This window comes from Erythrolamprus reginae, chromosome 3 (genome assembly GCF_031021105.1).
Source record: "Erythrolamprus reginae isolate rEryReg1 chromosome 3, rEryReg1.hap1, whole genome shotgun sequence".
In the NCBI taxonomy this organism is placed as follows: Eukaryota; Metazoa; Chordata; class Lepidosauria; order Squamata; family Dipsadidae; genus Erythrolamprus; species Erythrolamprus reginae.
Genome location: NC_091952.1, coordinates 73,073,969 through 73,085,418, shown reverse-complemented (window position 1 = coordinate 73,085,418; position 11,450 = coordinate 73,073,969). Strand labels below are relative to the sequence as shown.

Here is an 11,450-nt window from a genome sequence, read left to right as displayed (position 1 = left end):
TTTCAACTACTAGTGACCATATAGGTAGACTTGCTCCACAAAGATCTATCGTCTAATCCAGAGGCTTCCAACCGTGGCAACGTTAAGATTTGTGGACATGAGTTGAAGTCCACAAGTTTTAAAGTTGCCAAAGTTGGAGACCTCTGCTCTAATCTTTTTTTTCGTGTGTGTCCCAACGGTGCACTGACTGCCACATAACTGAGTCCATCCACTTCTCTGTTGCTTCTCTTTCCTTCCACTTTTCCCAGCATTAGAGCTTTTCCAAGACAGCTGGGTCTTTGCATAATGTGTTTAAAGTAGGATCGATTTATGCTCCTAAAGATCAAAAACAGCAGCTTAAATTGTGCCTGAAAGACAATTGGTAGCCAATGCAAATCGGCACATTGAGAAGTGACAATTTTGGCTTGATTTGTTCACTCTATCAGCTTATTTAAAAGGAACCTAAATATAAAAAGTTAGGAAAAAACATGCCCTACCCCAAAATTCAGTTGTGTCTTCTTATGTAGAAATTTTAAAGGTGCAATCACATCAAACGACGAAACATACAAATTGTATATTTTATACCCAATTATTTATTTAAAATTTGTTTCTCCTACCAGTACAGCATTAAACACATACATTGAATTAAAAAATAAAAGGTATCATTTACATTGGTCAAATTATATCAAAAGTATAATTGAACAAAATCTTCAAGTTATGCAAAATTATTAGGATAAAACAGTCATAAGAATATTACCCTCCATCCAATCTCAGACACTTCAACTTACAGAATAAATAAACGATTTTGTTACAAAATTCCTCATCATTTACCATGCAGCAAAATAGGTGGCAGAAGAATGTTGGTGTAGTAGTATAGTAGCTGCCCTTGAACATCAGATTGCAAAATTCTACCTAGTCTTTGAGTATCACAAATACTCAATGCCCATATAACCGGTAAACACATGTACTTATAAATGGCACCTACATAATCTGCAAATTCAATCTTAAACGCATTTAAACACACTGGTTTGTAGTAGCCTATCTCAGAAAATGACAGTTATACTGAAATAATGAGACTTCACATACCTATGTCTCCCTGTGATCTGTATGAACTGTGTCTGTTAAACCCAACCCATGTGTTAGGTCTGGGCTGTCTATTAGTCTCTATGATCCTCATATTGCAGCATCCCAATCAGTTTGGCAAAAAGAATCACTCCCCAAACGCACAGGAAGTTTCCATTCTGTGGGTTGAATGAGCACTTTTTGGGAGGTCTTTAGCTAATTCTTTTTCATTTCCTAGCAATCCTTTAAGCAAAAATTATGCCATCAGAAAATATGCTATGTCCAAACTGAAATTTCCTTCTTCAAAACAGCAAATATGTATTCATTTTTAAACAGTACAAAATAAAACTTCCTCATACAGCTTCCTATATTTGGTACAAAACTATCAAGAAACTAAATGGGCCCTATCATTCATATTTACAATTTCAGTTTGTGGGACGCTAAAAAACAACATGGCTTTTGGCAACAAGGAAAAAAAGCATGCTTTCCAGAAATAATGTGTTTGCTATCTATTATTTTTTTTCCTAAAATTAAGATACTTTCCTAACTTCAAGTCATTTTCAATGTCGATATTTTAATGAGTCACTTCCAAGTCATATTTTAAATGCTGTTTGAAATATTTTTAAAAATTATTTTAAACACACATATTTTAAGAGGCATAGTTCGTTACTATTATAAAATGGACTATAGTAGCAGCTCTTTAAGCAAGATTCAAGCATTCTAGAAGGGTGTTCAAAGAAAAAGCTAGCCTTCTTTTTCAAAGATGTTCACCACTTTTCCAAAAACCTGAAAGAGATATTAAGAAACAATTTTTGTATATAATATGAATGAGAACACAGGATACATTGTAAAAAATGAACAGCATACTGAGAGTTTACAGAGCAATTCTGTATTTAATTCTTCAATTGTTCTAATCACTCTGCACGTTATACTTAGTTTTCTATTACACAATAGTACACCGGCATATGAAAGTTGGGGATAACTTTCAGAGCAAAGGTTAAAGCAATGGTGGGTTTAGTTTGGAAGCCCTGTCCCAACTTGTTCAAAGAAAGAAAAACTGACTGCCGTTGCACATTGGCGACAGAAATGCATTTCATGGAGTGCTTATTAAAATAAAATAATGCATTCAACTTCCAGAGCAGTTTTGTATTTCAAAAACACTTTAATTTTTTATAAAAAAATTATTAATGTGAAAAAGAGGCATTTTATAGAAGCATATTTTTATTTTACTATGTTCCTGTAAGCCAATAACTGAAATCCTCTGGTCAGATTTTAAAATACACATACATTGCAATGTTTCTAAACATATAAAAAGTAGACAACACACAGAGAGATAAATATATACACACATATACATCCCTAGTGTATTTAAAATAGCCCGTTGGGTAAAGTGTTAAAGGAACCAGACTAGAACTTGGAGACTTTTAAAAAAAAGGCAAAATATAGGTGAAATAAAACTTACTGGTAAGTTAGCCTTTTATTCATCAATATTTGTATCTATCAATCACAGAGAGATAGAATCTCCACCTTTATCAATTGTCTTCTCTATTAATAATTTGTTCACCATTTTGGAATTTAGGCTGTAAAAAGCTATGATTTTTTGCATCAGATAGTGTGAACTCTTTCCAATTGTTAGCTATGGAATAATATATCAAAGCTCTTCAATTAGATTATCAGGAGCAATTTGTCCTTCTCCTGTATATCATCATTTACAGCGATCCCAGCATTTTCAGTAATAGTGGTGAATTCCATAAATCTGAAGGTTACCTGAGTTGGGGAAAATACTATACATACGTTTATTGTTTGCTATAATTGTGTGCTTAATGAAGATTTCAATTCATGTGTTTTAAAAGCATACTTTCTGCTGCTTTAAATTGCTGTTTTCTATATATTATCTTGTGCATGTATGAAAGCTTGAAGAAATAGTGCACAACATACTGAATTTTTAATAATTTATACCACTTAACTCAATAATCTCAAAAGAGAACATATTGTTGTATCAATGGGATCATTTTAAGACTAAGAAAAACTAATCGGTTTTACTTGATATACAAAAGAAACAGGTATTAGAAAAACACAAAACCCCAGGAACAATTGCATACAAAGTATTAAGCAATTTAATCACAAACTTTTTCTTTTTCAACTTACTTCATCAACAGATTTGGAGGCATCCACTTTCCTAACTTTGCCCATTGTCTCATAGAGGTCTATTATGGGCTTAGTAGACTCTAGATACGTATGAATTCTAAGATAAAAATAAATAAAATAAGAAATCATGTAATTGAAAAACATTGGAAAACCAAAAGTGTAAAATTCTGAATGCACGCTGTACCTTTTCTCCAAACTTTCCCTGTTATCATCACTTCTGCCACTGCTTTTTCCTCTTTCAAGACAACGATTAATACATATCTTTAAATAGAGTAAAAACAGAGGTTAAAATTCTATATTAAACATTTTACCTGCAGAAATGTAAATCTGACATATGTGAAATTAATTGCCTAATGGTTTATGCAGAATATTTATCCTGTTTCATGTTATAAACATCAAACGTACATATCAACAACAAACACTGTCCATGTTTTTCTGTAATGCCAGAGTCATTTATCATCAATTTATTACCCTTTTATTTAAATTTGTGGAGCACTCACTTACGGGGTTGGTGGATGGGTATTGGACTAGATGACCTACAAGGTCCCTTCCTACTCTAATAATAAATCTAAATCTAAATTAATTTCTATTATTTTAATGAGAAATTACTCATTAATTTAAATAATGAGTAATTTGTCTCTAGAAGTAGGAAAATGTTGCTACATTATGTGTAAACTTCACCCACAAATGATTGCTAATAGTTGTTATTCTTAGGGGATAGTTTTATGTTCTTCATTATATTGATCGTATTGTTATTGATCAATGGTGAAATTAAATTTCTATTTGTTTATTTTAAAAACTATAACTGTGATAAAAACTGAGGCTTTATTACCAAGTTTTTTAATCATAATGTGCATTTACTTTGAACAAAGCCAAACTAAAACTGTTTTGAACTTTTAACCTCCTCTGAAACAGTGTAAGTTATCTCCTCTCAAAAGCATTGATTTATTTTGAATAATATAGTCACATAGCATGCAGTGAATAAATATGGACATATTCCTCACAATAAATGGGAATGCCAAATGGAGTGAAAGACAAAATTAACAAATCCTGTCTTGCGATTTAAGTTTGTTTGAGCAAGATGATGGCTATTTTGGGTTGGAAATTTTCTCTGCTTTGTGGGCACTATATTTTATAAGATTCAGACCCAAATAAAGGAAATTGTAAAGAATAAAATGAAGCAATCAAAGAAAAAGGCAAAATGGAACTCTAAAGGTTTTTTTGCCATTCCACAGTATTTCAAATTTAGAACTGACTTCTTTATATTATCATTTGATGCAAAAAGATAATATCTCTGAGGTTTTACAACTCATATCTGGTACACTAATTACTCCAGGAAAGCATAACATTTTCCATCTCACCAAATAATACATAGACATCCTGGGGGAAAATACAAGGCATTTAAATATTAACTAATTTAAATCCTGATATGCAATATGTAAGAGAGAAACCTAATAATCTGTATCTGTTCTGTATAAAAATTTTTTTATTAATGTTACCTCATTATCACAGTCAAAAAAGAGAACAAAAGATACATCTACTTTTCCATCCATTGTTTTATTCCAGCCCTGAAGATTATCTTCATTTCTGGGAAATCCATCAATTAGGAATTTATTCCTCTGAGAGTTAGCTGCCATAGTTTCATCCATAGCCTAGAGAGAAATAGCTCAGATTAAAACATGACAAGACAATAATATATGCAATCAATAAAACAGTTTTAATTGGAAACCTTATTTTATTTTTGACACTGTCAAATAAAATACAATGTTCTTGCAATCATGTTTTAATATCTGACCCCCCCAAAAAAAAGTTTGCAAAAAAAACCCCCAACCCATCTGAATTTCCACTATTTAATTATCAGTCAAAGAAACAGAAGAGTTTGTCAATAAATTATCTTGTCATGATGAAAATAACCCACTTGCCATTGTATCCAGTGCCACATGAACATATTTCTTCATAGACAACAGATCATGTTTTCATTCAGTTTCATATGTCTTGTGGAGCTCCTAACTGTTTTCAAGGGGGGATTTGAAAGTGAATGGGAAGAAGGAAGAGTCAATGTCATTGGTAGATAATGTGACATCGATTGCCATACTTGGATCCAATCTTTTGAATTTCATTATTTGTATAACAAATAGAGAGGCAGAGATAGAAAAAGTTTAGAATCAGTTTTCATGTTTGCAAGGGCTATTTGGGCTCAGAACCAATTATCTGCAGCAAGTGGTTACAAGCATTAGCAACTCTCGTCAGGTTTTGTCAAAACTTTTTGAATATTGCTTTACTGTCTCCCCTGAACATATTGATTATATCTTTATTTGGTTAGAACAGGGGTCTCCAACCGCCGGTCCGCGGACCGGGACCGGGCCGTTGGGGGTTTTCAGCCGGTCCGCGGCACCAGGGCCCCCTCGGCCTTTCCGCGCTGCCCACCGCCCGCCCGATTTGCCCCCTCTGCTCCTCTGCCACCTCCTGCCTTTCACCGCAGCTCCTCCCGCACCCGGAACGCACGCCCTGCCCGCCTCACATTTGCCGAGAGGACTTTCGCCCCGGGCTCTCAGCAAGGGGGCTGCATGAGAGGCGGGGCCGGCGGAAGGTGATATTCAATGTCGGGGGCGCACGGGCGGTTTTGCGCGCGCTCCCTATCTCCCTGCTAGCCCACTCGGAATACTGTATTCAAAATAAGAAAAGCCTTCGCCGGCAAAGGCTTTTCTTATTTTGAATACGTATTCCGAGTGGGCTAGCAGGGAGATAGGGAGCGCGCGCAAAACCGCCCGTGCGCCCCCGACATTGAATATCACCTTCCGCCGGCCCCGCCTCTCATGCAAACCCCCTTGCTGAGAGCCCGGGGCGAAAGTCCTCTCGGCAAATGTGAGGCGGGCAGGGCGTGCGCGCGTCACCGCTGAGAAGAACGGAGAGAGAACGAGAGTGAGTGAAAGCAACAGACAGCAAGATAGAGAGAAAGTGAGAAAGAGAGAGTGAGAGAAAGGGGGGAGAGAAAGAGATAGCAAGAGAGAGAGAACAAGAGAGAGAAAGAGCGTGAGAAACAAAACAAGAGAGAAAGAGTGAGAGAGAGAGAAAGAAAGCAAAAGAGACAGAAAGAAAACAAGAGAGAGAAAGTGAGAAGAAGAGAGAGAAAGAGGAGGAGAGAGAGAGAAAGAGAGAGGGGGGAGAGAGAGAAAGAGAGGGAGAAAGAGAGGGAAAGGGGGGAGAGATAGCAAGAGAGGGAGAGAGAAAGAGAGAGGGAAAGGGGGAGAGAGGGGGGAGAGAAAGAGGAGATAAAGGAAGAGGAGAGAGAGAAAGGAAGAGAAAGAAAGAAAGAGGGATAGAAAGAGAGAGAGTGAGAGATGCTCAGTGAGCCTTTCTTTGAAGTTGCCTTTCTTTCTTTCTTTCTTTCTCTTTCTTTCTTTCTTTCTCTTTTTCTTTCTCTCTTTTACCTTTCCTTCCTCTATTTCTTTTCTTTCTCCTTCCTACCTTCTTCCCTCCCTCCCTCCAGTCCTTCCTCTCTTACTCTCCCCTTTCATAAGTTTCCTTGCTTCCTTCCTCTGTTCCTGTCCCTTCCCTCTTTCCTTCTTCCTTCCTTCCTTTCCTCCCTCCATTTCTTGCTTTCCTTTTCCTTCCTCCCTTCTTTCCTCCCTCATTCCCTTCTTTCACTCCTTCCTCTCTTACTCTCCCCTTTCACACCTTTCTTTGCTTCTTTGCACCCTTCTTCTGTTCCTGTACCTTCCCTTTTTCCTTCCTTCCTTCCCACCCTCCGTCCATTCATTCACCCATTCCTCTCTTGATCGCCCCCTTTACGGTGCCGCTGACAGCTAGCTCCCCCCCCCCCCCACCGGGCCATGGAAAACTGGTCTAGCTGAAAGCCGGTCCCTGGTGCAAAAAAGGTTGGGGACCTCTGGGTTAGAAGATAAGAAGATAATCCTGGCCCTCACAATACTACTCCTTCCTCTGTCGTTTGGCTTTTTTTCATTTGAAGAAACTGGATAGATTCAAAAAAGTTTACAAAACGTAGCACACTTCTGGTCTATTTTAGGTCAAAGTATATCAAAGGAGATACACATGTCACCAAAATAGAATGCTTCAGCCCAGAATTTTGTCTTTATCATGAAAAGAGATGTATCACATATCTGTTATGAAATGTAAGGGGTGCATTCCAGAGGAATAAGAGGCAACTTAGTCCAGATACTTTGTGGATTGGAACAGACTAAGAGGCAACTTAGTCCAGATACAAGAGGATGAGAACAGACTCTCTCTAATGGTTCTCAGAATATATGCTTGCTATAGTGCTTCATTTGGCAATATTGTGTAATCCATCTGTCATATATGTTATCTTACTATTAAAAATAAAATTAAAGTACATAAATATCTTAATATTGTTTTAAATTTATATGTGAGATGGAATGAAAATTATATGTGAAATTAGAATCCTTTGGGAGTAGGGTGGCATATAAATCCAAATAATAAATAAACTTACCCTCTTTAACAAGCTGATTGTTATCTCAACAGGTACGATCTTCCCATCCTTAATATAATTTTCAATAAGTTCTCCATACTGAGAGCCTGGTCTTTTTCTCTCATCTCTAAGGAGGTCACCGGCAGAAAGATGGGTATAACCATATTTCTAAAGAAAAAGAATCATAATTAAGTTAAATCCACATAAAGTGTTGGTTAGATAAATGCACTTTTTTATATGACGGTAATAAAGACCTGGCTGTTCTCTCGTTTATTTGGGCCAGGAAATTAGGTGAACTCTGCTGACTAATTAGTTTTATAACTGTTCTTTTCAGTTATAAGTTGGAAGTGATTTGACTTCAAGCATTTGTTTGAATATTTGGAAAATAAGCTATTAAAAGTTATACAATCTAAGATTCACATAAAGGCAAATATTAAATGTAGACACCACAGTTCCATCACATTTCTCTGAAAACAGAAAATTCTTGATTTAAAAAACCAGAAGAATTTTTAAATAAAGAATTTTGTGTATATATTATAAGTTCTTATTCAAATGTATTGTATAAATTATACAATATACCAAAATATACCAAAGTTACAAGATACAAAGAACAGTATGGGGGTGAAGGGAAAGCCAGTTTTTCTTGTGGTTAACCTAGTGGTTAAGGCACCAGGCTAAAAAACAAAGAGACTGTGAGTTTTAATATGGCTTTAGTTATGAAGGCAAGTTGGGTGACTTCAGGCCAGCCACTCTTGCTGAGTCACTCAGCTCAATTCTCCTCACGTTATTGTTGTGGGAAAAGTGGAGGAGGAAAAAGGTTGCTGGATATGTTTGTTGTCTTGAGTTATTTGTAAAAACAATAAAGGCAATGAATGAATGAATGAATGAATGAATGAATGAATGAATGAATGAATGAAAATAAAACTAAAATACAAGTGTAAATGACAAAAGAGAGCCTACTGCAGCCCTCAAATTGATGAATTATTATACTCCTGGTCTAGGCAGTCAAACCTTTGAAGCTAATCTTTTATTTTTGAAACATATTGTTTATTATTTAACAATAATGTGTTAAATTAGTAGTATTTATATCACAAAGCCAAAAGCTACTCTATTTATTTACAGTACAGTGTTCCCTCGATTTTCGCGGGTTCGAACTTCGCGAATAGCCTATACCACGGTTTTTCAAAAAATATTAATTAAAAAATACTTCGCGGGTTTTTCTCTATACCACGGTTTTTCCCGATCGATGACATCATACATCATCGCCAAACTAATAATTTTTGCAAATAAATAAGAAAAAATAATAATTATTGTTAATGTTTATAAATATCAGGATTACTAAGTGTCTTATTCAATGGTGAATAGCAGTAATAATGGTGAGTAAATGGTTGTTAAGGGAATGGGAAATGGTAATTTAGGGGTTTATAGTGTTAAGGGAAGGCTTGTGATTCTGTCCATAGCCAAAAATGGTGTATTTACTTCCGCATCTCTACTTCGCGGAAATTCGACTTTCGCGGGCGGTCTCGGAACGCATCCCCTGCGAAAATCGAGGGAACACTGTATACAGTATGTTACGAGTCTACGGAAAGGGGCGACATACAAATCTAATAAATAATAATAATAATGTTGTGTTTCCTTTAACTGAAGACAGCATGCATAGAAGTTTTTTCCCTACAACAATCTTCTGAGATAGATTGGGCTGAGAGAGGGTAATTGGCTCAGTCACCCAGTTAAGTTTACATAACTCAAAATGGACTTTATGATTTAAAGCAATCTGTGAATGAATCCAACCTCATTTAACCTCTCTTGCACAAATCATCGAAGACCTTTCCCCCCATGCTTCTTTCCAATTAGGTAAAAAGCTACACAGTACAGCTTTCCTAAAGCTATGCCACCTTTATACTGCTAATAATGCCATAAATATTTCTTTTTTCCTTTACTGAAAGGTATTCAGCTATTTATTTATAGCATAGCATTTACCAACTATCTCAATCCCAAAGGATCTTACCCTTACCCTGTACAAATTACAGGTCATTTTCATGAAAATATTCAAATTTGAATAGGTATTTGTCTAGTAGCTTCGGATTTCAAACTTGAATCTTCCAATTTCCCCAAAAGTTTTTATCACTATTATTGATTGGTGTAAAAAGCTAATAATTAACAACATTGCTAATGTTCAATGAACATTGTTGCGATACAAAAAAATTCCATATTGATAGTCTGCCAAATGAAAAGGGTTTTGGGTTTTTAGATCTCAAATTTAATTAATTGGATTAAGATGTTTCATATTGTTTTATTATATTTTGTGAGCCGCCCCAGGTCCTCGGAGAGGGGAGGCATAAAAGTCCAATTACTAAATAAATAAAATAAATAAATAAATAATAAAAACCTTATGAATCTAATTTCATAATCTGGATTAATTTTTTTTCTTTTTTCTTTCTTGCTGTTTGTTTGTGTATTTATTTAGTTAGTTAGTCCAATACATAATGTAGGTTTCAGAGGATATAATCATAGTAAAATACATCAATAAAAGAATAGAAAAAAAGACATTAGGAATAATATGGAAGAAATAATCATTGGGAATAATAGAGTTCATATACATAGAGCTAGTAGAAATATCTTAATCCCGATTCTAACTAAACTCACTTTCTATCCATTTATAACACTTTCATCCAAACCTTGTAATACTCAGTACAAAAGTTGAGTTTTCTGAGGGTACTAAATGATGCTCTCCCTTTATTTGTTTATTTATGTATTTATTTTTGTATAAACCCTGATCATAGCCGCCTAGAGTCCCAAGGGAATTGGGCGGCATACCAATTGAATTAAATAAAGACATTAAATAAATAAAATAGTCCAGGAGCACCCGCTTTTGATAGCGTAGCTTGAACCGGTCAGATCCGGGACCAGATTCATTTGGAATACTGTACACTATTCTAAGAACCTTCCGGACCGCAAGCCATTCAAGAACTTCAGGCCCCATCATCCTTTGCGCTCAGACTTAACCAAGTTGCCGGCAACTCTTCGAAATGCAGCGCCTACTAGATACGGTAGTTCTTTCCCCGATAGTAAAGAACAAGAAACGCGGGAGAGAAACACACCCCGCCCCCTCCAACGAAGTGCTATCACCTTCCTTTACCTCCACAATGCGGGCACACTGGGTTCCTTTTCCGGCTCCAGGCCCCCCAAGAACGAAGACAACGACCGGCTTCATGAGAAGCAGCAAGCCAGGTGAAAGGGAGGAAGCGGCGGTGAAAGCGTGGAGGCGAAGGAGCGAAGCAGTTACGCGCCCGACAGCTGCTCCAAAGAGACGGCGAGAAAACATACGCCGGCAACCAAGAGGGGGTGGGGAAAATGGGAGTGTGGGGGGGAGTGGAAAAATCCGTCCACGACTACAGACAAGCCGTCGCCTCCTCCGGCTGAGTTGGCTTGCAAATGTGTCACCAGGAAGCGAAAAGCCCTTCCGGGTTCCCGCCCTTTCCGTCACTCTCGCTGGTGCGGGAGGAAAAGGGGGAGGGACGGGGGAGGATTAGCGGTTTGAAGGCAGTTACAGTGAGGTTCCCACTCGGGCAAATACAATGGAGGGCTGGTAGATGGTAGATGGGCGGGTGTCAAGGAAGGCTGGTAGATGGGCGGGTGTCAAGGAACCTGTAAGGTCGCTTTGGAAGAACAGCTTTGATTCACTTTGATGAAAGAAATGTAAAGGAGGTTGGCTATTGTCGACTTCATTGAGAAACCACCCTTCTGTTTATAATACAGCTTGGTATAGAATACATCTTGTACTACCTCTAGTGCGGGGCAGGGGTATGGTTTT

At 37.0% G+C, this 11,450-nt stretch overlaps 1 protein-coding gene across 1 annotated transcript; it reads right to left on the bottom strand.

Moving 5' to 3' along the window:
- Positions 1-554: 554 nt before the first annotated feature.
- CMPK1 (cytidine/uridine monophosphate kinase 1) lies at positions 555-11,181 on the bottom strand. Its single transcript, XM_070745824.1, has 6 exons — positions 10,776-11,181; positions 7,658-7,804; positions 4,689-4,841; positions 3,374-3,450; positions 3,190-3,286; positions 555-1,827 (listed from the first exon to the last, which is right to left on the bottom strand). The coding sequence occupies exons 1-6, from the start codon at positions 10,959-10,961 to the stop codon at positions 1,786-1,788; spliced, it is 702 nt and encodes a 233-aa protein (XP_070601925.1). The 5' UTR covers positions 10,962-11,181; the 3' UTR covers positions 555-1,785.
- Between the last annotated feature and the right edge of the window lie 269 nt (positions 11,182-11,450).

What these genes read in the sequence shown, in the direction of transcription:
- CMPK1 (XM_070745824.1), bottom strand. Translation starts at nt 10,961, where the DNA reads ATGTTTTCTCGCCGTCTCTTTGGAGCAGCTGTCGGGCGCGTAACTGCT. An exon ending in CAATCAGCTTGTTAAAGAGG is followed by an intron (nt 4,842 to 7,657) that starts GTAAGTTTATTT and finishes ATTTCTCTCTAG; the next exon opens with GCTATGGATGAAACTATGGC. An exon ending in TTTTTGACTGTGATAATGAG is followed by an intron (nt 3,451 to 4,688) that starts GTAACATTAATA and finishes CTCTATTTAAAG; the next exon opens with ATATGTATTAATCGTTGTCT.